General features: G+C 38.7%; 1 protein-coding gene across 1 annotated transcript; it reads right to left on the bottom strand.

The window, feature by feature from the left end:
• Nucleotides 1-1,058: 1,058 nt before the first annotated feature.
• LOC117262297 (aminopeptidase N-like) lies at nt 1,059-27,453 on the bottom strand. The gene is made up of 21 exons (XM_033635165.2): nt 27,117-27,453; nt 24,051-24,354; nt 22,479-22,621; nt 22,182-22,306; nt 20,557-20,683; nt 18,535-18,689; nt 17,572-17,685; nt 17,322-17,465; nt 16,098-16,163; nt 15,300-15,365; nt 15,011-15,183; nt 14,663-14,739; nt 12,585-12,718; nt 12,412-12,467; nt 12,116-12,263; nt 11,900-11,991; nt 9,579-9,686; nt 9,277-9,444; nt 9,022-9,162; nt 6,903-6,984; nt 1,059-3,026 (listed from the first exon to the last, which is right to left on the bottom strand). The coding sequence occupies exons 1-21, from the start codon at nt 27,406-27,408 to the stop codon at nt 2,868-2,870; spliced, it is 2,874 nt and encodes a 957-aa protein (XP_033491056.2). The 5' UTR covers nt 27,409-27,453; the 3' UTR covers nt 1,059-2,867.
• Nucleotides 27,454-27,945: the final 492 nt, after the last annotated feature.

The raw sequence follows: 27,945 nt of genomic DNA, 5'->3' as shown, positions 1-27,945 counted from the left end.
AGAAAATATATACTCCTGAGACCCGAACTTTTGTTTGGTATGCATTTTCAGTTTCGATTTGGGATTAGTAGGATCTCATAAGTATAAAAAACTAAACATTGTCAACAATAACAAAGTCCTAGTGTCCTCAAATGAGACGATGATAAAGTCCCAGTGTCATCAAACAAGACGACAATAAAGTCCCGATGTCTTCAGACAAGTACTTTGTAATTAACAGTGTCTTAGCTTATTGCTGTTGCTAAAATTCGCCTTAGTAAACTGCAAACTTTATTATTCATAAATAAACAAGTTTCAACAATAAAATGTGAACAGGTTTTGTACCTTGTCCACTTTTGGTTCAAGATTGGCTGCAGACTTGGCAGAGATGGCTGCCATGTTGTTTTTATGTGGATTAGGGTATTGTGCTCATACTACCACTAGATGGCACAAAAAAGTGTCTACGAGCAAGGACAACAGGTCTAAGTTAAAGAGGCAACAGACAGGATTCCATAGGATTTTTTTAGCTTGGCGCCACCTTGGCGACTTCATAATTTGCACAAAGTTGGATTTTACAACAGTGTCTTCACAATTTGGCCTACAGTTTAGTGAAAGTTGCAAAGCCATAGACCATACAGGTGATTTGTTATGAATTTTCAAAGTTCTGAACATTAAACAGTCACTGTAGCGCCATCATTAAGACTGTTTGCCCCCAGTCCCTGTTTAGGAAGTTTAGCATGGGACTGGACATATGTGCTGTATGCCTGCCCATTAACTTTAGGCAACATTGTGAATATGATTGAATAAGATGTTGAAGCCGAAATAAAAGGGTTTTTTTTTTCTAAATTCAGACATCCAGTGACTAAAATCCTTCTTCCAGGTAAAAGATATTGTTAGAAGTGATCAAGATTTAAAAAGTGACGGTGATGTGACTTTTAACTGTAATTAAGTAGTTGGCTGGAAATGTTTTAATGTCCAAAATGACATGCTGGTGCTTATGGAAGACCCTGCAGAATAATGACTGGCTACAGGAACCATAATATACCAGAAGTAATGTATTTAGACAGACAGAGGACACAGTAAACTTTTAACAAATGTATTTATTCTCCTTTCCAGAGTAGAGTACAATCCATGCCTTCACATATCTAAAAGTATCTGGTGTCAGCACAAGATGGAAATCATTGTCTGTAAAACGATATTACTTTTTTCATATACACAGCAATATCCTGAGGACAAATTTAACCATTTCATTTTTAAAGATGTACATATTTACATATATCCAGTTTACAAAATTGTACGTAGTTAATGTGCATTAGCTGTAAAGCAAATGCATTTTTTGGATGTATTATGTGTGACCACGGCTATATTTGCTTTATGGATCTAAATAAATAGAAGAACACCTTGACAGGGATCTCCTTGTTTTGTCCAATGAAAAGTAGAAACACAATAAAATCATTGGCTCAGGCTGGCTTGTGATGTTCTTAGATGACAGCTATCATAACCTTTTGTAGAATTTGAACAATGAATAATGTCTTCAATAACAATTCTTTTTTTACCATAAATTATTTTGTTTTGGAGGTATCTTCAAGATTTAGGTCACTTGAAATCATGTAAAAGTGACATGTAAAAACAAAGTCTTGGTATACAAAGCATTAGCACTTAAGGGGCTCATTATTACATACAGAGTCAAGTAAAAAGTCATAAAAAATTAGGGTAGTTCTTATGGTCAGCTGATATTTAGGAAAGACCAAATAGGGGCATTTTTAATTATGTCTTGTGTTTTTACCCAGATTGACATGGATATGCAAAATTATAATTTTATGATCACACATATAATTTTCAGGAGTTTAAAAGAAATCTAGCTGCAAAACTAGACTGCTGTCTCCCTACTCCAGCCCTCCTCCTCCTCCTCCTCCTCCTCGATATGATAGTTTGGACTCCATCCTTCTAGTGTTTGCATGCTCTGGACTCTGCGTATCATGGTGCATTGAGATTTATTACTAACTGTAAGCCTGTATTTGTGTGTGTACATCAAGCAAAATATTGAAAATGGCTATGCTCTTCGTTCACAGAACATGTCTTTATTGTCTGTACCTAGAGTACCTACAGAGTATAGCAAACAAGCATTTATGTATGCAGCTCCTTATATGTGGAATATTCTGCAGAAGAACTCAAAGTTGCACTCAATTCCTCTTGGCCGTTTCAAAGCGCTGTTGCAGGATTTTTGTACGCAATCATCTATATGCCAATGTCAGGGTGTATTTTAGCTGGTCTTTGTAATCATGTTTTCTTTTTTATTTTCTTTTTATGGTTCACTGATAATACATATTAATGTACTTTTTGGCTTTTCTTGCAGCAGCCTCATTTTGTGTTTTATATTGCTTGTTTTAGACCTGTATGTTTTTATTTTGTATTTTCGTTCTATGTTGTCTGTCAGTAACCTTTTTTTAAAAACTTTTAATCTTAAAATGTTTTTCTGGTTAAGTAAAGGTTAAATAAAATAAGATATTAAGTGAAATCAAAGTCATGTATGTATGTATGTATGTATGTATGTATGTATGTATGCACGTTGCAAACAAGAATTTTTATATTTTGGCCATCCACAATGATATGAATCGATTTGAAGAAACATAATGCCTGAAACACAAACATGTCAGTCATGGCTCTTTCCCTGAATAACATTGCAACTTTGGGTAGAATAATTATCTGTTATTCTGTTAATCACATTATTTGTGCTTTGCAGAATAACATGTTTAGATTCAGGTACTGACAAACTACTAGGCAGAGCTAGCGAAATTTGCTTTCATTTAGGATGTAGAATCTCCAAGCATTATTTATTTTGGTGAAAAAAGGACCATCTTAAATTACATGAAGTACAAGTAAACACAGAGTTAGTTAGGTTTTACTTCATCTTCAAACCATTTCAGAACATTGTCCTTGTTGTCTTTGATCCATTTAATGTTGCTGGTGGTTCTCTCAATGGACTGATCCACTGCCAGGGTCCCAGAGCCAAAACCAACCTCAGAGTTGTCCTCCTTAAACTGCTTCAGCTGTCACAAAGAAAACATAAAATGAGTGTCTTGTTTGGGGAACGGTCATTTGAAGTCAGACAGCAACAAATGACAACACAGAGACCATCATAAAGTGCAGCTGTACTAAAACACACAGGTAGCACATGGAGTCAAATGGCTTGAAGGCACACTGACTGTACACACAAATTGACATGCTTGAAACATGACCACATTTAGGGCCAGTACAGAAATTACTGTATTACTAAAATCAATCCCAAATTGATTTGTATTGGTTGTCTAGATAATCTGGATCTCCTGCATATGTGAGGTATTCCTGTATGTTAATCAGCACCGGGGCACTAACTGTGGCTTCTGTGGGGCTTGAGCACTGTCAATATTTCTGCCCCACCCTGGACTCCAAATAGTAATTTTAGGTATGCACGATATTTGATTTTTTGCCAGTATCCAATAAGTCAACATATAAGAACCCATTTGGCCGATAACCGATACCGATATATCCATATATAATTGAAAATTATGCAACTTTCCTCCGCGAATCCTCTAACTGAATATACCTCTTTATCTGTATTCTTGTACCCGGTTTATCTTTATTTTTGTATATTTTCATTTATGTAAGCCTGCTTATGTAATACCCTGGTTTAACACCATGTAACCTATTTATGTTTGTCAGTAAAAGTCACAGAGGAGAAATACTTAATAGTTGTGAACAGGGCATTTTTAATGTAACCTGTAACCCCTTAAACTAATGTAGTTAGTTAGTCATGTGCTTCTTTGCCGTGCGTATTGCTTGATTAATAATGTAGGTAACAGTCTAGATTGGTAACCCCTTCTCATCCCAACTGTGAAATACTGCTGTTTTGTCAGTGGACCAAAACGTCATTATATGAAACATTAGGTAGCCTCCTTCATCTTGTTTGGACATTCTGGCGTCTCAGTTGACTGTTATAACATGCATTGTGTCTCTCAAAATACACTTCTGTTTTCACAGGAAATTTAAAGTCTTTTTTCAAAATAAGCCTACGACATAGATAAAACACTTCGTTTTCATCTTTATTTCATTACGTTTAGGCAAAAAAAGTCCCTGGTTAGGTTTAGAAAAAACAGCTTTTCATGTTGTGTGACATATGTCAAGTGACATACGTCACTAGTGTAGCATGATACACACACACACACTAGCACACTACATTGTTACGTTGGCCAGTCTGTTAAGGAGGATGTTGTGAGAAGTGGTGTCAGATGCCGCACTCAGATCCAGTAGAATGAGAATGGATAGGAGTCCAGAGCCAGCTGCCAAGAGGAGGTCATTTGTGATTTTTACCAAGGCTGTTTCTGTGCTATGGAGGGAGCGGAAACCAGACTGGAATTGCTCATAAAGGTTATTGTCAGAGAGATGAGCATGAACCTGAGATGCAACAGTTTTTTCAAGGATTTTAGAAAGGAAAGGTAGATTAGAGATAGGATGGAGGTTATTGAAATTGTTGGGGTCTGAACCAGGTTTCTTAAGAATGGGCATTACTGCAGCTGATTTGAGGGCTGAAGGAACAATACCAGAGGTGAGGGAGGAATGTATGATAGCAGTTATTAGGGAGGACAGAGAGGGTAAGCAGACTTTTACTAGGATGGTGGGAAGAGGGTCTAACTGACAGGTTGCTGGCTTGGATCATACAGTGTGCATACATCAAACTTGATGTCGTACCCAAGTTTATTAGATCCATGTTGCACAGTGTATGGTTGGACCAGAAAAACACAGTTTCATCTGTTCATGAGGTTTTAGCCTGTTTTTGGAAAGGCTAGAAAAAAGACAAAATCCTCAAATCTCTTTAAATGGTGAGTAGACCACTCTACCCTATGCAGATATTTAACATGTGTGGAAATTTAAACCTTAACAGACTTGCCATTCCTAGTTAAGGTTGCTGAACTATGATAGGACAATCGCTGTCAGGGGGATGGGTTTAATTACTAGGGATTTCACTGAGTTGAAACCAGCCCCCCAGGGATGGTCCCATAAGAGATATCTGTAAATCAGTGGATAGAATATTTTAAGCATCACAACCCCCATACAATGACTAATTTCACTATGGAGATTTAATCCATTTGGTCTGATAACATTTTAAAAGTCTAGAAGTACCGTTTCTAGTGCGCTTGCTATGTGGGCCCAATGATGTGGAAGACTGGGATAATTTTATACTTGAGAAGTTGAACTTATGAGGAATGAACATGGCCCCACCTTCAACACTGTATCCAGTTGTCTTGATACATCCATGTTTCTAACCAACTTTTCATTCAATGGCTCACCATAAAAGAACAAAATCCACTGTTGCATTAAAAACTGGTGCCTTAAAACTAGAGAATTACTTGGGACTTAGTCACATGCTGTTATCTACAGCAGTGGTTCCCAACTGGTCCAGCCACAGGACGTTCATTGAAATGCATTATAGAAAGTCAGTTTTTTTCTGGTTTCATGAGCTTTTTCGGAGATTTGAAGTTTAAAAATGATCAAACAGTGTGCATGGGGTACATGCAACTCCGACACAAGCTATCCTGAGAGGCTGGGCGACAGGGTATATTTTTTACTCTTTCTTAAACCACATCTCAACCGAGAAATGTGTCTCCTTTGGATAAAGTTGTGCGGTAACGTTAGACCACGGACCTGCAACCCACTTTTGGACCACAACTTACCAGTCAGGAACCACTGACCTACAGCACATTTAATAGCATAGTATAACAAAAGGAACCAAGTGAATGGCACTAAAACATAATATACCTTAAATTATACAACAGTTAGTTCCGGCCCTGCAATCTGATTGGTCGAGAGACAGTAAAACTGTGACGATATTGGAGTACAACAACAACAGGTTATTTCACTGTGTATGTATCACTCCGCCTCACAGCTGATTGCAATCAACAATCAAATCAAAACTGACGGTTAGTGTCAGTTAGGTCAGCAGTTGCGTTGCATCCCTGGAAAAGTATTTAAACAAACTTCCACCAGATGCAAATGCCCTTTATCTGAAGCCCAGGATGACAGCAGCTCGCCTCACACAGACAATATCTGGTACACTAAAGCTCCACTGGGAATAAACTCACTCACACAGATGCTGCCGAAGATGTGTAAAGAGGCGGGGACAACAGCTATCTACACCAATCACAGTCTTAGGGCAACTGCCATACGGAAGTTGTCAGATGCGGGTCTTGAAGCGAGGGAGATCATGACAGTGAGTGGGCACAGGTATGATGTTGTTTTAATGTAGCCTATGTGTAAAGTTAGTCTTCTAATTAGGAGTCAGGCCCTAAAATGTAACTTTTGTCTTGCAGGTCTGAGAGCTCGTTAAAAAGCTACTGGAAGCCATCCATGGAGAGCAGGAAACGATGGAGAAACATACTGTCAGATCAGAAGGCGGAGTCGGCTGTGCCTGTGAAGCAACAGTCCACCATGCAGTCACCAGAGACTTATTTCACCGGCTGCACAATTAATGGAAATGTGAAGATAAATGTGTGTGAAGAGTAAGTGCCTGGCGCACCATGTCTGCGTTACATAGCAACGGTGACAGCGGAGTCCTGAGGGAACTATTTTCATTGGCGGAAGACAAATAAAATGCTTAAATTATCTATTTTGTCCTCATTGTTCAACATTTCTTAATCAGCCTTGCTTATTTAACTGCTGAACTGTTGTATAAAAGCAATATCACACTCAAGCTCGTGATGTTGTACTGTGATATCGTCACGGCTGTGATTGTCTTCGGCACTCGGCCTGTGGCCTCGTGTCTATGACCGAATCACAGTGTGATATTGCTTAAGTAAAGATTCAGCTATGTTTGATTTTGGGCAAAACTCATTATAAAAAAATAAATTAATTTTAAAAAACTTCAAAAAAAGGCATCTAGAATATCTAACCTGTTGAAGCTCAAAGTCAGTGGAGAAGCGCTTTGTGACTCCATTGATGAGGTTGGAGAAGGAGAATGATCCACCACCATACCTGTGAGGGAAAACAAAGCCAAGACATAACCCATCATCAGGTCCATTTGTCTGCAAAGTGCCATGTGTTTACTATTGGGAAAACAAATTTCTCCATCCTGGGTTCATTCTCTCAAAACAGTTCTCTGTACCAACATGCCACTCAGTAGTAACAGCAACACTTAGGTACTCATTACACAATGACCTTTTTTATAATTATTTAGCATAAACCAAGACTCCATTATTAGAAAAAGAAGGGCATGCCATAATTGCATGGATTGTGCTTCCTTACAGTACTGTACATATCACAGCAATACAATGATAGGCTCTTTTTTGTTTGTCATTTTTCCATGGAGATAATTTCAAGTGCACAAAATGAAACTAATAATTTCCAGGAAATACAGGAATGATCAAGTTTTTACAGGTCAGGCCTGAGACTTGAAGTCAGACCAAATAACTTTAGGGATAACTTTGGTAATTTTAACCTGGATCCGCAAGAGCGCACACGTGAACGCAATGTACAGAGAGGCAGTTAGAGCTACAGGCTACAATGAGGCTAAAAACAGAGTTCAAATGACGGTTTTCCAAATAACTTTTTATGTCGGGGCTTCAGGACACTTGGATCACTACAGACGAGCAGTATGGAGATATTTTGAGGTTTCAATTATGTGATTTTGGACTTTTGAATCTGGGGCGCCGTCAGCCATTAGGTGGAGTTGTGTTGCTACCTCCTCTCCCCTTGGATCTCCGCAAGTGTTGTGAGGACTCTAAAACTTGATCTGAGCCTCCATTGGCATATGGGTGAGTAGATAATGGCTGAATTTTCATTTTTGGGTGCACTATCCCTTTAACAGGGAAAAAAATGGTAGAAACCTCAGCAAACTGAATGAATTACTGTTATAGACATAACATACCCGAGGTGGATGGGGTAACAGGAGATGAACTATGAGCAAAGCGGTCGAAAACTGTACATTTCTCTGCCTATATGTGATAAGTTTTCACTATTTTTTTTTTTTTTTAAAGATTGTTCGTGTTTCTGCCCTGATGTGCAGAAGGGGTTGTTGAACTTGTGGCAACATTGTCGGCATCAACTCTTGTAAAGTATAAGCATAGCATTTTGCTACTAATGGATAGACTTGATCAGCAAAAGGTAAAGAAAAATATTTAATTTTCTGTAGAGTCCTTTCCATAATGTTGACAGACACTTAGAACAACAACCTGAGTGTGTCAGTGGCAAAAACAAGCACTTTCGATGGAAGTAAATTGACAGTGCACAATTGCCATAGAGATTACACTGCAGTGTGTTTTAACGCTGTGCATGAAGTGGTCTCTCTAAATGCTGGATCAGTTTTAAAAATTGTTGTCTCTACTAGTCATTTAGACACAAAACCATAGGAAGATAGGGTTCAGTTGAAAAATACTTAAGTTTCCCTTTTATCTCAATCTGTCAAAGATGTTTACTTTATGTTGCGTGTAAAGTTAAAATAGAGGGTCTTCAAAACAACTAATTATATATTTTCTATTTAAAAGCTAATTGGTTGTTGTACTAGTTATACTTGTCAAAATGACACAAAAAAGTCTACAGAATGACCACTGAAACAACAAACGACTAACTTAATTCAGCTGTAGTGAAACCACACTCAGCACCCTTGTTATTCTCTGTCAACAGGAAGCCTGCATGTTTTATGAGGAGTCAAGACCAAAGTTTATATTACACTGAGCATCAATAAATCTGTCACTGATAATAAACCTGATTGTAAAACTGTCTATCTGCTATGTGATGGTGAGACAATGGATCTTTTATTGTGTAATTGTGCTTTAGTTGAGCATGTGAAAATGACAGGTCACAGAGATATGTTACCTAACACACCATATACCTGCAATTATAGCAACCTTTTACTCAGAATCATTAAGTGCATTTCAGTACCTTTACAGTTGTCATGTTTTCTATAAATTGTAATGCTAAACAGACTTGGTTCATTTTGAAAAACATTGTTATAGACTACTACTTTTCTAATGTTCCATAGGAGTGCATTGTGTTGTACTGTGTTGTACTCACTGTGTGAAAATGTATGACCACCGAGCCCTCACAAAGTCCCATGCCAGAGGCTGACCAACCACATTGTTGGCAATGTAGACAATGGTGGAGGTTGCATCCTGCTTTCGGATCATGTCTGGGTTCAGAGTATACTCCAGGTACCTGAAATGGCACAAGCAGAACAGCAGGCAGAGTATTTGTGTACTGGTCAGTAACTGTCCGTTATGTGCTGTAGCACACTGTATAACATATTAACAAGACTGTGTGGAAGCAGACCTGTTGAGCAGCCAGGGCTGCTTGGTGCAGGCCAGGGCAGAGCGGAGTTTTTCAGCTTCAGTAGCGATGGTGGCATTCTCAAACTTTGACCAAGCAAACTCCCACTCTTTAGCGCCACCTGCTGCAATGGCATTACAGTACACAGTGGAGCGCAGGTTGGGGTTGATCCTGAAGCAAAAGGACATCTTTAAAGTTCAGCAAACTATAGATGATGAACAGATGATTGCACTTAAAGTTCAATAAAGAGTAAATGAAACAGTGGAAGGGTAATATGAGTTACATCTTGGGGTATATACACTCACTGATTTTCATCAGTGTCCATCCATTGTTTGAACCATGTCTTGGTCAGATTTTGGCATTCCTCATGGCCTGTTCTGCAAGCCAGGCTGATAGCATTCACCTGATTATACCTGGAGGAAGGAGAAAAAGGAAGGAGATGGTGCATTAACAGTAACAGGTGAAAGAAAGAAAACATGAAGAGTGTGCTTGAGGACAGAGGAAATAGGCTTAAATGAAACAAGTGTTTGTGCAGTTCTCTAGAGGGAACAAGAATACAATGTGGGTAGTCTCTATCATTTGAACCTAAGTAGCGTTTAGTCTAAAATACAGTTTCATCTTGAGAGGGATAATCTGAGTAGCACCTGTTTAGCTTTGCCTCTTTACAGTTAGCATTATGTTTTCCAGCAACAAACGGCACCATACATAACATCAATACACTGGGTTCTGTGCTTGACAGCAATAGGGTGCTTCAGGGATGACATTTTTCTGTAGGCTGACGTGGAAGTTAGCATCACCTTGATTCCCTTGCCGAAAAGCCTATGAGATGTTTCCCAATGGATTTTAGATTATTGCAGAAAATAAGCCCTGTGGCAAACAAACATTTATGTTACTTAGAATTTTGTTTTGCAATATAATTTTCACAAATGAAAACCTCTTTTGTTATTTTTGAAGTCTAAATGCAATAGCCATATGTAAAAAGCTAACGTTAGTCTATCAGTTGTGCTTTGGGGGCGACTTAACATCGCCCCCAAAGCACCTAGGCATCTAACCAAAAACCCATTCAAAAAATCCATTGACTTTGAGACGAGGGAGCCACAAATGATAAAATGCTAACTATTTTCTGGGTATTAGGACTAATTCCTGGGACACTCTATGGGGTGACAGGACTATAAAGTGTGGTCACCTCTGTTAAGGCCTTTTTCGTTGTAATATTAACATTGACTAATAAAAGCAAACACTAGCCAGTTGTAATGCTAGCCACTGTAAGCTAGCAAGGTTATAGAATGTTTACAGCTAGACAGCGATTCATGGCCAAACCAAAGCTCCAACAATGGGCTAATGTTACTACAGTCACTACAAGTTGGAAATTCGTACGTAAACAAAACTGACTCAGTGTAACGGGGCAACAGAGCTGACCAGTTCTTAGTCATAAATGAATAATTAAAAACAACATAACTGTAAATGTGAGATAAACTACAGCTTTGGTTGCCCAAGAGCTCAAGACCTTCAGTACAAAAAAGATTTGTCACATCTAAAAGTCATTATTTCATAAGGAAAATATTTGATGCATTATTTGAATAGTGTGTTAAATTATGACAATTGTAAACTCAAAAAAACAAAACAGTATCAACAGTGGGTACACTTCCTTATACAGTGTAACAAAGGACCCTGTTTCCCAGAGGCTACTGCTAAAATGATCCCAACGGTGGACTTTACAACTAGTCAAGCTGCAAACTAAAGCTGCCCATTGTTGACTTATAATGGGTCAGAGAAGATCCTAATTTTGAGGTGTTTTGGGGAGATGAAACCTATTACCCGTAATTTAATTAAAGGGTAACACTGGCGTTTTTCATCTTGGACCCTATTTTCACGTTATTTATGTCTAAGTAACTGATGGTAACATTTTTTTTTTTTTTTTAATTGGTCCAGTATTGAACAGAAACAGCCATGAAATCGCCATCGCCAAACCACAAGACATTTAAATATACTGTAATATAATTATCATAAAATGCACATCAGTGGGTGCGGTTACATGATGGCTTCTCATTCGGAATGAAATAAATCTGAATGAAATCATTCAGAATTAAAGTCTTTCCAGGTAGTTTACATGGGAAATATTCATTCCGAATGAGGGTTTACACAGGAGATCAGTTTAATCGCCTTTATTCGGGTCTGCGCAAGGTTTGGGGCAGGGAAGGTTTCTGATTGGATAGGGGGCGGGGCGGATGTTATGTGTTTACATTTACTGGAAGAAAACACTGTAGCCCTCGTTCCGGATAACAAGGTGCTTGACGACGCCGTTCTTAGTGCCTTTTTCAGGCTTGTTTTGCTTATATTCTTGAACCAGCTTTTTTTAGAAGCTGTCATCTTGTCGCACACGCTATATATGTCATCCCACCAGAAGGGCAAGGAAACGAGCATGTTAAATTCTGTTCCGTTAAATTTTATTCTTGAAAACAAGAAAGCAGAACCAACTGTTAAAACAGATAACCTGTTTATAAAGTGTTGTTCTGTTCTTTAATGTTTAACTTTTTTTATCTGCAAGTTCCATATTTTGTTGTTGCCTCTCTTAAAAAGAATAATGTCAGGAGAAGTAGATGCCCACACATTTCTCTATACTCACTGATCCATGTGTCCATCAGGTACTTTGCTCCAGCTATCAGTCATATTCTCATAGTATTTAAACAGAGGGGTGACCTGTTTCCTCAGGTAAGTCTAAAAACAAGCCAGACAGAGATAAAGAAATATGGTAATCCATGAAGATTAGAATCATAAAAGTAACTTGTGTTTTAGCTCTTTTGATTTTTATGCTGGTATGTTTGGCTGAAAGAAATCACACCTGCATGGGACCATAAACCTCGCTGCGGTCAAACATGAGGTAGAAGAAGTCCAGGTTGGTGAGCGCTGACTCCCAGGGCATATATTCCCTCTCCTTATTCAGGTACTTGGTGGTATCAAGGGCCAGTTCTGTACGGATGACCTTTGCTCTTTGGGGTTACAAGGTTGTGAAAATGAAAGGTATTTCCAGATTTTGATACATCTTGATCATCGTTTAGTCCAATAGTCTTAATAGTCTTAAGCTCTTTACTCTTTAATGTCATCATCTTTATATGATACTCTATTAGCAGGACTTACCTGGCCATGTTAAAGGCATCATCCACCAACTGAGCTCTGTTGATCACTGGAATAAGCTTGAAAAACAAGAGCAATATTCCTGTCACTACTGCTACAACAACTCAGGTCAAAAAGCACATTCATAATTAGTTTTGAAAAGTAGAGATCACGCATTATTCTACGTTAAAATATACCTCATGATTGGTCGTCAGAACATTTAGAAGTTTGTCCCAGTTGCCCTGGTCATAGTTGACTCTGTAGTACCCCACCACGTCGAGGTTGGCCAGTACCCACTCAGCTCCTGTTGTCTTCATCTCATTAATTGTGGCTACAGAAAAATGCGAGGTCCGAGTTAATGATTATTGTCATGCATGAGACCAGAAAGTGTAAGATACTGAATTTTACTTGTCTAACATTGTCAATGTTTGCTTGTTATTTTTGTTCTGAGGGGTGATTTTCTGCAAACTCAGCCAGTGAACTCTAAAGTATTTGATATTTGAGCTTTCTTCTAAGATGTAAATCAGACTGCCAGACTTTGAAAGTCAATAAGTGCTTTCAGATGCAGTAATGAGGACTGTCCTCAACAGTCCATTTTTTTCATCCGTAATTGTCGCACATCTAGAAATAAATACGACTTCACTTTGTGTCAATCACGTTTGCACACTGAGTCCGAAACTTTCGTCCGTCATTAAAATTTTCTGACAAGGTTTGATTTTCTGCAGTTTTCACATCCATCAGAAGGCTTTAAAGAGCTGTTATACCAAGAATCAGTGTGTGTGGGACACAGCTGCAACAAGGAACAGGGTCCACAGAAACATTTCATAACTCAGATAGTTCACTTTTAATGGGTCAGATAGCAATATTCCTGTGGATAATTATGATGAGGAGGAGGATGTGGACTGCACACAGAATGTGGAGGACTGAGAGGTGGGAAGGCTCTGCCCCTTTTTACGGCTGCGGTGCCACATGAAAGACTTGGTGACATCCAGATAGGCAACTCCAGTGGAGAGAGGCAAAGGAGGAAATGTGTCTTTGAATTTTGTCACATATTGCTAATTTTCACAACAAATAGAACAATAAAAAGCATTGGAGTCAGTGCACGGTTTCTGTGAACAACGATTTTTTTCAGATGACGGATTTAAAAAATGCATCTGAAAAAACTGACTCAGTGGAGACTTCAGTACAAGAGGGAAAAGGAGAGAGACTGGAGGAAGATAACAAAGACTTGAGGCACACAAAGGATCTTATCTTATCACTGGAAGTCCTCCTAAATGTGACTAAAGGTTATGAAAGCAACAGTTTACTTTAAAGAGCTATTCATTAATAGTTTACTCTTAAGAGCAATTCACACAGCAGCTAAGAACAACTTTTAAAAAGGAACAAAGAGAGCTCGGTACCATTAGGTACAACCCACTCCTGTAGTTTCATACTCCACAACATCAGGAGTATACACCCATTTCTCACCCAGGAGGAGGCCTAAGTTCTGGTCGAGGCTCTTGTCATTTCATGTCTAGACTACTGGAACTCACTCCTAGCTGCTGTGCCTGCATGTTCTCCTGCACTACTTCGCTCCTCCGCCCCTTAACTGACTCCTGGTGGCTGCTCGAATCCTGACAATGGTTATCTTTTGGCTTTTAAAGTAATATCTGTCTGTGATTCTGTACTAGTATAAAGTTATTCATTTAGTTTGAGAAGTGGGCAGTGGGAATGACTGGGGCTTGGGATGGAGGTTCTACTTCATTCTAGGTCATTTTTTGGGGCAGTGAACATAATTAAAATTCAAATTGTGAACTATGAATGTGAACTAGTTCATTTTAATTGTTGTGAACTGAACTTTTAGCCAGCTCTTGTGAAGTGTGAACTTCCTAACACAGGTCAAAGAATACTTACTTGGCCCGCCCACTCTTTTTCATGGGGTATTTTTCTCATTTACAGTATGCTTTCAAGCTTTGTTTAGGCTTGGTCAGGTAATGTAGGTAGTTCTTTTATTTTTTAAAGTTTTATTTTTCTACTGTTATATTACATTATTTTGACTTGATTAATTCAGTCATATCCTATAAAAAACATGTTTCTTTCTTAACTGCTGGCGGCAAGGACGCGTGCAATTAATTTAAATAAATCTGACTTACCTTGGCCATTAACAAAGGCCTGCTTATGACTATGTATCTACTGCCAAAAATGTTAAATCTTCACTTACTAAACCGTCAGTCTGTTTTTATTTCATTTATCAGCACTAAATCACCACGTTATTGTTGGTGTCTGTACATCCTACCTGATTTACTCTCCAGCCATTTCAGTCCCTGGATGTCTTTAGTCTTCATCCACTGGATTGGAACAATCCATTGATATCTGTAGGATAAACAACTGTATCATTACATTTATGTATAGTTTAATCTTTGTTGTTTTGTCAAGAACTGGGAAAGGGAGGCTGTATCACTTATATCACCATGACATTTAAGTAAAAGTGAATAAAAATAAAGTCACAGCAGCATCATTTTAGTAGTAGTAGTAGTGAAGATAGTAGTATTACTATTAAAGCAGTGGTAATAACAGTGTACTAGCATAAGCACGATTACCAGCAAAAATAGTAAAATGAATGAATGAAAGGCTGTGTACACACTTAAAGGGAGAATCAGTAGTGACTTCAGAGTCTGGATCCAACAGAAAGTGCTCCTGGGATACAGCCCCAGTCGTGGTATTTATAGTAACCACGGGAAAGCCCATCTGCAACACCCAGGTGTTCATGATGTTATGGACACTGTCAGGAAGCTTAGTTTTATTAGCCACAACAGCCTGTGAAAGCAGACAAACATGGAAAAAATTGATGTAATGGTCAAGAGTCAGTTGGCACATACAAGAGATCCTTTTGAATAAAGCACTAGCTAAATGCGAGATCTATAGAGCTATACCATTTGCAGATGATCCCATAGGTCTGTGTAGACTGTGTTCCCAAACGCGAATTCAGTCAGGTAGGTCTGCAGGGTGGGGAGAAAACAAAGAGATAAATTAGTCATTTTGCTTTGCAGGTGTTGAGACTTCACCTTAAAGACACTTAACAATCATTCAAAAGCCCCCTTACTCCATGCAAATCAGGTAAATATTGTGGGGTCTGCCCATTGGTCCGACAGCCCATTATTCCGACAACCCATTGGTCCGACATCCCATTGATCCGACCATATTAAACCCAAGTCCCGTTGTTCCGAAATCATCATGATGCCCTGTGGTTAAGGTCTGGTTAGGTTTAGGCACAAAAACCACTTGGTTAGGGTTAGGGTTAGGGTTAGGGTTAGGAAAAGATCATGGTGTGGGTTAAAATGAAAAAGAAAGTGACAAACACATAAGCCGTGAGCCTGCTTCGCCTCAAGCCTTTCCCAGCTGACCCAGAGCCGGTCGCGGTGCACCATCAAGGCAGAAATACGCCCGTCAGGAGCTGTTCAGCACCGCGGAAAGCTCCCCACACAACCCGGAACCCAGAGTTAATAACAGGAGGTTATGGTGTTTCATTCTCTCCTCTCTATGACACTTGTATCTCGACCAGTAGCCTACTTTTGTTGCATTTGCTGATACTCTATGGTACACAGATACAGCATAGCCTAGTATAATCACATATCAGAACAACAGGACGTCGGACTAATGGGATGTCGGACCAATGGGCTGTCGGACCAATGACATGGACCCAATATTGTATGTCTCCAGGCAGTTCTTACCCTGATTCCCACTGTGAAGACTTCTTCAGTAAGAAAATCTGACAACATCCTCAGCACAGACGCTCCCTGAGAATGAGGAAACAAATTTGAAATGTTACCGCCTTGCAGTTGTATGCTTCTGCAAACTCGTCAAGTTGCAAAAACATGGATGCATCACACATGTCTTGTCCCCAGAAGCACAGATGATCTGTACAATCAGCCCAGTTTCAAGCTGCACACCCAAGACTAGTGTCACCATTAGTGTCACACAACAAAGTTGACATTTCACCTTTTGGATATAAACTGTCATCACTTCCTCATTTTATCCTACTAGACTTTTCTGTGAAATTTTGTGAACTCCTGAGTTATGGTGAACAACATGTTTTGTGAGTGATGTCACAGTGACCTTGACCTTGACCTTTAACCACCAAAATCTAATCAGTTCATCGTTGAGTCTGAGTGGATGTTTGTGCCAGATTTGAAGAATGAGATAGCTGGATGCAAGATTACAGTGACCTAGACAGATGGATGCAAGGTCACAGTGACCTTGACCACCAAAATCCAATCAGTTCATCTTTGTGTCCAAGTGGAAATTTGTGCTACATTGCAAAAAATTCCCTCAAGGTGTTCTTGAGATGTCGCGTTCACAAGAATGAAACAAATAAGGTCACAGTAACTTGACCTATGACCACCAAAAACTGACCAGATTCATTGTTAAGTCCAAGTGGACATTTGTGCCAAATTTGAAGAAATTCCCTCATGGTATTTTTGAGATATCGCGTTCATGGATGGACGGATGGAAAAATGGTCGTCGAATAATACTAGTCTTTGGACACTGAGTGGACATCACAGTGTGGCTGGCTGATCACAACCATATCACAGCCCAAAAATTATCAATACAATTTTGATGTATTAAAAACAAACACACATTTGTTTTTTTTCATAGCAATAATATGATCAGTATTTTCTTATTTGTTAAAGAGGGTCTGAATGGACCATTACTGGACGTGGAAACAATGTCACAACATTGCAGTTTTTGGCGTCCGACTGGGACCATTTTGTTCAGTGACACAATGTCACCACGTTTGCTGGGACATTGTGGTAAAATCTTACATATTTGAGGAAAAAAAGCAAACAGATTTCTATGGAAGAGAAGCTAAATCCATAACCGTGGGTGGATTGATTTTAGAATCAGAGATGGGTAGAGTATTCTGCTGCTGTTTAGGTCCAAGAGTTTTAGGTTACCTTGCTGTATGAGATAGCATCAAACAGCTCACTGATCTGTGCTGGTGTCTTTATGTCCTCTTCTTTAGAGGATAGAGGGTGAGAAGAGGCCAGGGCATCAACAGCGAACACCCTGTGGACATCACCGAGCACGATGAGGTCTTTCTATTAGGACAAAAATAACACAGCATGGTCAAAACTATACTAATCAATGTCACTATCATCCATCACAGTCATTATTGAGGTCATGAGTTGGGAGGGAAATCCTTACCACATTCCACTTAGGTTCAGCGTGATCTGCTCCTAGGTACTCAACGTAAGATGCAAAGCCTTCATTCAGCCACAAGTCATTCCACCACCTCAGGGTCACCAGATTACCAAACCACTAAAGGGACAGCCCATAAAAAGCAGTGTGAATGCTATGCCAAGAAACAGTTAAAATAACAGACAAGCAATAGATGCCATATGCACAGACTAACCAACACAATGGAGTAACGTAACAGATAATACAAATTACTAAGATTATACATAGAGTATAACTGACGTCCAAAAAACAAGGAATTGAGACTTGGCTTAAAATTTACAGCATACCAATACGTCCTCTAATTAACATGCAGTTTACATACAAAGTTGGCTAGAGCTGTCCTCAAGGCCTTAAAATTGACTTCAGACTTGCTTTGGCAATATCTAAGACTTGACTTATTCTTGCCCTTAAGAATTGAGATTTGAAACCTGCTTCTATGAGACTTGTCATAAAATGTAATCTGGCTCTGTAGGACTTGAGACTTTGACTTGAGATTTGACTTGGACTTCTCCTCAAGGCCATAGTTTTGACTTGTTTCTTGTTTTGGCAAGACCTGTGGCTTGACTTAGACTTGCCAGCCAGAATTTGAGATTTCACTTGAGATTTGATGTGATGAGTTGTGACTGGAATTGGAATTGTGTTTAAGGACTAGAGACTTGATTGAAACATGCTTTGACATGACATAAGATTCAGCTTGGACTTGCTCTCATGGAATTATGTTGATTGGCTCGATGATCTACTCAGACTTAAAAAGGGATCTTTACAAGTCTCTCTTTAAATGTTACACAAAATCACTCCACCTTTTTTTCTTCAATTTCAAATTATTTTTTTCAAAACGATTAAAAATGAATCACAATCCATTAGAAGTTAAAATAGTGACCACTACATAGACATTGAGACATGACACTGTTTGCAGTGTTCAAATCTAACCATGTGAGCCAGTTCATGAGCGATGATGGTAGCAATCCTCTGTTTGTTGGAGTTGGAGGAGAATGCTTCATCGTAGAGCAGTGCTGTCTCTCTGTATGTGATCAGACCCCAGTTCTCCATGGCTCCAGCATTAAAGTCTGGTAGAGCTATCTGATCTGCATTATGAAAGATATTATTTGTGGTTAAATACCTGTGATGTTACTACTGCTTGTAAGTTAAACATGTTAAACAAGTTCTAACTGTACCAATGTTGAAACATGATGTGGAGGGAGGATGACCCAGAGTAAGAAATGTGTAACAGTGTAACAAAATGTACTGTATGTGCTGGCCAACAAAGACTGGATGACATCAAATAACAACTATCATGAAAGACTGTAAAACAATCAAGTTATCATGTTTTATCTGTTAATAATTGATAAACTATGTGATCGTGACTCGTGATCCTGTCATAAAATGTCAAAGAAAAGATACAAGCATCAAGCAGTACTTAAAAAGATAACACTTGCATAAATAAAAAAAAAGAAGAGGATGAAGGATGAACTTTATATATGGTGTTTAAGATGACTGGCACTGTCATGCTCTTGCAGCAAACCGGGCTAGCTAGTCAACTTATTATTTATTCTGGGTACACTTGAAGACATTAATGGATGCAGACTGTTTGTGTGGCAGATGGGCCACAGAATCTATTTTTTTACTGGCTACATCTGCAGCACACATTACTGCGTAGGGCCGTCTGAGTCTAGGCTATTGTCATACACTTTTTGTATGTTTTCTCACGAAAAGTAATGCACCAAAATTTGTATATATCTCACATAATCATGAGCCAGTAATTCGTGTCTCATGTGTCTCATGATTATGCGTTAATTATCTGTGTAAGCGGTCCCAAAAGGAAACAGGTTGGGGTGATGGATGGGACACAAAACACAGGACTTTCTCTCAGGAGATGGGTGTTAGGAACCATGTAAGTTATGAGTCATTTTAAAGTACGTCTTCAACATGTTTCTTTTCCGAAACCTTACCTAACCACAATTACTTTACTTGCCTAAACCTAAAGATGCTATACCATGTGTCTTTTCCTAAATCTAACCACATTGCAATATGTTAAGTATGTAACTTAATGTTATGTTCATAACATCATTTGTGGAGCACCAATTCGTGGGATATCATACAAACCTTTGTATAAGTATATGTTCGCGGGTCACAGGCAAAACATAACGTGAGCTTTTGTTTTAGGATTGTGTGGGATCAGTTTTTGGACCCAGCAAAGTGTTTGTGTTAAATTAGTAAGTTAATATCTACAGACTATAGTGGGCTATGTAAATCGAAACTCTGCTGATTTTCAACCAGTTCTGTGTCACTGAAGTGTGGGCAGTGTGTACTAATGAGTAGTGTTTGGCTTCCCCTTGTGCTGCAAATGCCCGGAGCTCCTCATTCACTGGAGGTCTGCCAGGTGACACTGAACCCAGCAGGCTTTTGCTGGAGGATGGGCACAGACCACTGGGTGCTACAGTGTGGCTAGCTTACTTATAAATATTAATTGACAGGACTTAATATATCATTAACTTGTTGGTACTGTAGAAACTAGCAGACAAACAAGTTACCCATATCAACTGTTTGCAATCGTCAGCTAAATTACAGTTAACGTTAGATTCATATTCATTCATATTTACCCAGGGAGTTATAGAAAAAAATTCCACTTTATAACCTAGGTTAGAGTGACAGCTATTGCTTTCCATGCTAATGTCCATGATATTGCTTTGACGCGTACGCTAAAACGACAATCCGGTTACCATGGATTATGTCGCATTTTTATCCACACCCCCATTCTCTGAGTAAGAACGGTAACAGGTAACAGTAAAACAGTAAAACAGGAAGTAACACTGGCTTTAATACAGCAGCAGCAGCAGCAGCAGCAAAAAGTATACATGTAACAAATTTGATAGCATACTTTAAACAAAGATGAATGCAAAAACGATATGAAAATAAAGTATTGCATCAGATCATAATGTGTGGTGAACTTACCAGACTTGGGCAGAGGGTAGCTGTAATTGTAATACTCCTCAAAGAACTTAAGGATTGGTCCAGTTTTGTTAAGGGCGTACTCTCCTTGACCAGCATTAATAGCCGACTTCCGGGCGAAGATGCGGATCTAAACCCACACCACACAATACACACAAAAAAAACACATTACTCAGTTTCCCTATGCATGATGCTGTTAGCTTGAATATCATTGTCAGTAAACCATGAAAGCTCTTTGGTTTTAAACTGATATAATCTCATTAACTGCATAATTGAATAATGCTACCATGTGTTGATCTTTTATTCAATTTATCATGTTTAAAATCTCTCTGATGGCATGAGTTCTGTTTTTAGAGTAATGACAGAATCCAGTTGACAAATCCAGTTGGAAAATGACTGAGCTGTTTGTTAGGAGTGTGGATACTTATTCCCAACAGGAATAGGTATAGGTAAGATGATTAAAAGTTAAGTTGCAAAACTCAATTATAACCTGCCATTGTACCAAAACTGGGGTGTGTAAGTTCTGATCTTGGGATGCTCTTGAATGTTATTAATTAAGGGAGAGCAACTATTACAGAAGTGAGCAACATATACAATTTATTTTCCAGTTAAATCACAAATCTCAAATCTATAAGAATCTTGGTAGTCAATTAGGAACAAATACTTTGTTCCACATCATTATACAAAAATATTTGTAGGCTAGCCTTATTTTCCTTGCCCAGTTACCTATTTAAAGACAATATATAATCCATACAGTAAAATTTAAAATAAAAGTTGCTGATCTAATAGCAGAGGTGGGATCAAGCCATTGTTGTGCAAGTCACAAGTAAGTCTAAAGTCTTAGCACTCAAGTCCCAAGTCAAGACTAACAATATTCAAGTCAAGTTCCAAGTCCTAAACTTTGAGTTTTGAGTCATAAACAAGTCATAATACACTCCTCACCATTGTGGGGCCATTTCAACAACAGAGTAATGATATATTAAGTTATAAAAATCTTGAATGTTTTTTTTTAAAGTCTGTACTTACTTGCTAAAACAAGTTTTTTGGAAGTAGTTGTGTCTCTGTCTGTAATTGTGAGCCCACACATTTTGCATACTATATTTCATTTTTTGATGACCACCCATAGTTTTTGTACATGAACAACAATAAAAAAAAATTCAACTTGTGCTAAAAGTAACATAACATTAGTTCTTCATGGTTCTCTCCTGCAACCTGATTGGATGCTGTTGAATTGGTTCAAAGAAAGTGGATCTGGAGAATTAAGTGTCGCCTTGCTGGGACTAGCATTAATGTTAGTGAATTCAGGAGATGAAGGGAAATTAGTTGAATCATGGCACACTTTTTAAATAACATACGTTTTAATCTTTGGGCTTGGGGGAGATATCAAGTATTTTCAAGTCAAAAGACTGCAGTCCAAGTGAAGTCATGAGTCATTGGTGTTAAAGTTCAAGTCGAGCTGTAAGTCATTTTAAATACCCGTCTATACCATGTGTATGATTGAAAAACTCCTATGATTCGGGTGCCCCCTAGTAGAATTTTTAAAAGCCACAAATGCACACCTCTAAGTTTCCTGGAAATAAAAACTCCATTCATGAAAGACTGACAAAAACTCTTTGGGAGTCACTTACCAAAACATCATCAATGGTGTTATTGATGTAGGCAAAGTCACTGACAATGAATGCCAACAGGTAGGTGGACATCTTCTCAGTTGGCTTAAAAACTGTTGTCTGGATATTATTTTTAGTGCTTGATTCTGTGGAAAATAAATTTAAAATAATAATAATAATTAACAGTCTGAGATCACCCTCAAATTATGTTACATCCAGTTGTAAAACGAAATGACCAGCATTGTCCTCCCCATATACCCCTTTGATTTGGTCTGAAACTGTTAAAATTATCCATCAAAATATTGTAGTGCAACTGACCTTTTACCTCGCCATTGGACAGGGCTACAGTTCCACTGTCGTGCTTCAGTGTGATGTGGAAAATAGCTTTCATAGCAGGCTCATCAAAACAGGGGAAAGCCTTCCTGGCATCTGTCGGCTGCATCTGAGTAGTGGCAACAACCCTGTCAGAAGATACACAAATGGAATATACAGGGAGTTTTATGGAGTGCAGGAAGCTTATGTAGAACAACCACCACTCCACCCAGCTTGGTTTTGGCAAGGTGCTGCAAACATCAGTAAGTCCAAACTGGTAGAAAAGATTTCTGCACACTTAGATCTATGCAGTGTTTCACCTAATCAGAGCATACATATGAAAGTGTGCGGTTATGTTTAGCCTACATTGGCCCAAAGACTAGAAGTAGGGAGGAAACTGCAAGCACGATCAAAAGTGAAAAAAAAATCCACTTTCCAAAGGCTCCAAAACTGTCTTACTTGCATGTCACAAGTGTAGCATGCTACACATACTAGCACACTACCTTGTTGATAAATTAACTCCATGATTTTTTGGGGGTTCGCACTGGAAGTGAACAGTGTGCTCCCAGGTGAAAGTCCGATGTTTTTTTGACCAACCCACCCTTGTACACTGCAGTAGTTGCCGGCGGTGTCAGAAATAGCCACGGCCCTGTGTGTATCATGCTGTCATGAAGAGTGTCTATGTTGGTGTCTGAAGCTGACACCTACTGGCAAGGCGGTTGTATATGAAAAGCTTGATGGTTGCCTGTGGCATCAGAAATAGCAGCCGTCCGTGGTGTATAATTCCACTGCAAAAGGTGATGCAGAAATCACTGACAAAGCGGCAGTATTTAACGTATTTTGCTAAAAACGAGAAATCTTGGAAGATGATACGATGGGTAAAGTGACAGTGTGTGTCAGACTTGGTTCTGTTTGTTTAAATCACTTTTTTTTCAAAAAGGAGGGTTCACACTGTACATCACTGTACTATGCAATGTTTCTGTGTTGTGTAGAGTGTACTGACTGTCATATCTGGGGGGATAATGTCAGCAAATACGGACTTTGCTCATCAGGTGTGAATGTGTCACAGGAAACACAGACATTGGAGGATAATCTCTAAATCACATGAGGTCCCACGGTAATACTGGTTCAGTGCAAGTAGGACTTTAAAAATAGAAATGTTATAACATTAATGCTATTTCATGACCAGTTAACGCTAGACATTGAAGCCATTTCTCAACCAATAACTTTTAAGCAGAGCGGTTGCATGAGTCTTAAAAGGAACCAACCATGCACCTGAACAAAATCCAGGTAAAGTGTTGACTATTTTGCGAGCTAACAAGATAAAACATGTCAGTAAAACAGTTTTGCACTTGTTTTTTTAGCTAGACTTAAGATAGTAAAGAAGACTATATTAATGAAATTAGATCTAGTGTAGCTCTAGATAAGCTGTGAGGCTACTCCTTTAAAATAGCAAATGTGTTGCATTAGAACCTATTTGGAACTTCTCATATTGTTGGCCACTGCATTTTCTGAATCTTATGGGACTCACTTTTTTTCAAATTATATATGTATATTAATTACACCAAATACACATACTTTTTCTTTCCGTCCTCTATGTATTCGCTCCTGTAGAATCCTCCCAGGTCATCAGCCAGCTCTCCAGTAAATTCAGTGTACAGGTGGTACTTTTGGTCTTTTTTCAGTTTACCATCCAGATGTATGACCAAGTATTGAGTCACAGTCTGGAGCCAGGAAGACTTTATTGAGGGGGCTTTGGCCCCACTGACTGAGGTGAGCTTCGCCATGATGTCATTCTCAAATTTGGTGTAGTTCAGCTTATTGGAGTGGATAAGAATCAGATCTGTCTCCTCAGCACACATGAACTCCACACTGGAATGACCTAAAACAAAATGAAATGAACTGTGATCAGCAGTATTGAGAAACTTCAGTTCTACCCAACTCCAATCCATTTGCTTAGATTTAAATTTTCTGACTCCAGTAATTGATGGTAGAAATTGGAAACCTAAATCCAACCTTTAAATCAGGACTCTTCAACTATTTTCAAGCCAAGGACACTTTAGCTGAAATAGAGACGGAGCAGGGACCTCTTGCTACGTATATTGTATAAAATTGAGTTCCAGCTGAGATAATTCTCTGAATGTGTTTGGGTCTTTTCTTGTTTGCGCTTGCCCGTAGCTTCTAAGTATAAAGCAGTAGTAGCATGGCTTGGTCCATTAGCCTCCCCTTCTGCTCTTTCGCTGGTGGTTTTTGAGGTGGATGATGTGTCAGAGTCTCTTGTTCAAAAAAGTTACATAACTATCCATTGTGGCTCAAAAGAGTGTCTGTACACTTGAAATAATATCACAGTTAATTGGCCAATATGTTTCAATAGTACATAACTGTTAGCTAACTAGTAAACCTCGCCGTTACGGATAGAAGCTGCACAATGTTGAGACGTTAACTAGCTTACATGACTGCACAAGGTTTCAAGGGAATCAATTAGCCTGTCACTTATATAGTGTACTGTAAATTAAATGTTTTTGTTTTTATTGTTATTTCTTATCAATATGCTGGTTTATCTCTATTTATAAATATGTTGAATTCATGTTAACGTGTATTTTAAGACATATTTTTATTTTTGAAAAAGAAAAACAAAAAACTTAAACCAATCTATCTAATAATACTATTTCAACCCCCAAAAAAGAAACTCTGAGGACACCCCAGGGGTCTCGAACCCCAAGTTTAAGACCCATGCTTTAAATTAGCTGTTCCCAACCTTTTCAGCCCCTGTAACCCATTAAAATGAAGCAATGTCCACTTGCAAACCCTCTGCACTAGTTGCATATGTTAGTGAGTTGTGAGCATTTCAACCAAATATCAATTTGTTTTCATTGTTTTATTTGAAAATGCTTTCAGGTCCTGAAGAGGTAAAATTATCCAGTGATTCACAAGGAAGAAAACAAATATTAGAATCTGAAAAAAGGATTCTGTGCAGTAAAAAATGTGACCTCTCCTAATATATAAAGTAATGTATATCAAATGAATAAGGTATGAATGTATGAATAAGGTTTCCTATGTGGGCCGAGACCATTTAAAATGCACAAAGCTAAAAAAAAAACACGGCTGTTTTTAGGTGTCCATGACAAGCTGATATTTAGGAAAATACATTCTTCACAGGACAGCAACGCTTTGCCAAGTATAGCTGTGAGGTTCTGCACTGAATACACTAAATAAGACTACTAGTAAGTCGTTTGCAACTTCTTCTGAGACTGTTTAATTCACAGACCTGTATGGGTGTTTAAGGCATGGACACAGGACTTTGAAATGCATTTGCAAAGAAATTAAAGGGGAACTATACTCATTTTCACGATTCATACATGTTGCTCTTCTGGTCTAAGATAGTAAAAAATATAAGTAAACATGAACAACTCTCACCTAAAGCCAGAGTGCCAAAACTCATATTTGTGATGTCATAGGGTATAAGGTATGGAGCTGCTCCATAGACAATGCATTGGAAAAGGTGCTCTAGATTTGGGTACAGTTTCTGTTTCAGAACTGAGAACACTAATAAACTCATTTGAGTTAAAAAAAAAATCTGGTATGACAGGCAGAGCTGAAGGTGATGAGTGAAGCAGACTAATTTTTAGTAAGAAAACCTGCTGCATTGGGCTCAGTTTAAAAGCTAGGACACATTAAACTAGAGGACCTAAGGCATCCATTGGTACCAACCATGTTAAGCTATTTTGTCAGAAAGGGAGCCAGGTAACCCTCTAAAGTCATAATAAGTTTTGATGAGAGAGTCCCTGAACAGTCTCGGAATTGCAGTAATTGGGTTTCTGCACACAATTTGACCAACATTAAAGTAGCCCTCAAGAGTGAATGAATAAATGAAGAAAAAAGATGATATGCTCACTCCTGATTTGATGTAATGATTTAATACCTTGTGGTAATTTCTTCAATCAATGTTTGATTTTAACTTTTCTCTAATCATTCATTGGAGGGCTTTTTTTCAGCCCAGGACAAACATATGACTACCTCTGCTTTTCAAAATAAGATAATAAGGTCTTAACACAGAGTAGATAAAAAAAAATACATGTGGAAATATGATTACTTGGATAGGAATTTGGCCCCCCTCCCCCCGATTGGTGTGGATAAGAGGCCCACTTTTGAAAATGTTGTCCCTCTGCCCATATTTCCTAACGACTGGTCTGCTTTATACCCTATAACATCACAAGTTTGAGACTTACTTCTCTGATTTTAGGCTTTGAGGGAGAGTAGCTCGTGTTCACAAATATTTATTAAACTTTCCTCTGCCAGGGAAATAACATATTGGAATTGTTGATTTAGGTGGTTTTCCCTTTTAAGAAGCCATGGAGTGCTTTGAATTAGGCTGAAAAATTGTAATAAGCAAGTCAGGATGCAAATCCAGAATCCCCTCAAGCAGGAGGTGTGTTTTTTTTTCAATAATGCTGTAATGATCAGCCTTCTATCAGTCATAATCTCCATCTACTCTCTGTCTCCTTGCCTCCAAACTACTGCTGGTTTTGATCCTTGTCGACCAAAGAGGCTAGATTTAGACCCTGAAAACCAGTTGAATGCAACCACTTTGTATAAAACAAAACAATTTTGCTGATGATGAGCATTATACTCATAAAACCTTACCAGTAAAGATGTAGAGTTTAGTTGTCTCATCTGGAGTCAGTCGTGGCCACAGGGTGACATTATAGTGGTCCGGCACCAGGTTCTTGGGCAGTCGATACTGGTCCCAAGGTTCATTTGACGGAGCAGGTGTCGTGACAGGGGGTTTGGTTGTTGTTTCTGGTGAAACCTGATTATTCTTTGCCTTTTCCTGTGAGTAAACAACAGATAGAGCTATGATAGTGGCCAGGGCCCCCGCACCCAGGATGATACCCACTATTCCAACAGCTTTACTGATGAAGAAACCTTTCCCCATGTTGTCTGCCTGTACTGGAGCAACACACTGAGACAGTGCTTACAAGGGAAGGGGAACTTCTATATGTAGCCACGGGCAGCATCTCCCCTCCTATTCACTCCACCAGGTGATACATTAACAATGGGATTGTAAATACCAGCCTCACCTGGTGAAGACATAATTTGCTCTGTCAGATATCCTTATACTGACTTACTATCCAAAATTTTACTGTAATTCTAACTTTTTGAAAATAAAGCCCGGAACACAAATGAACAAGTTGGGATAAGCAAGGATTTTAGAAGTTAATCAGAAGTTTTTCAAGAATATTTATTAATGTAGAAGCTCTTCCAGGTCATCCAAAATTCACTTTCTACAACTTAATTGTAGCATATGTAGATATAGCCTGGTAGGACCATCCTGATGAGCTAAGCTCAATATTCTGTTTCCTCTCTGTATCAGTCTGAACTCAATGCCACCCCAAACACTTTCCAGAACAACATATTCTCACCCCGACCTCGTAACATTTTGACATTCATGGACTTTCCAAATTGAGATATG

The sequence above is a fragment of the Epinephelus lanceolatus genome, chromosome 5, assembly GCF_041903045.1.
Source record: "Epinephelus lanceolatus isolate andai-2023 chromosome 5, ASM4190304v1, whole genome shotgun sequence".
In the NCBI taxonomy this organism is placed as follows: domain Eukaryota; kingdom Metazoa; phylum Chordata; class Actinopteri; order Perciformes; family Serranidae; genus Epinephelus; species Epinephelus lanceolatus.
The sequence above is the reverse complement of the archived record's forward strand: the minus strand, read 5'-3'. Positions and strand labels throughout refer to the sequence as shown.

Coding starts and splice junctions, on each gene's coding strand:
- LOC117262297 (XM_033635165.2), bottom strand. CDS start 27,408: ATGGGGAAAGGTTTCTTCATCAGTAAAGCTGTTGGAATAGTGGGTATC. Junction 12,264..12,411: donor GATGCCTTTAACATGGCCAG/GTAAGTCCTGCT, acceptor GTAACCCCAAAG/AGCAAAGGTCATCCGTACAG. Junction 9,445..9,578: donor ATGGACACTGATGAAAATCA/GTGAGTGTATAT, acceptor CTTTTGCTTCAG/GATCAACCCCAACCTGCGCT.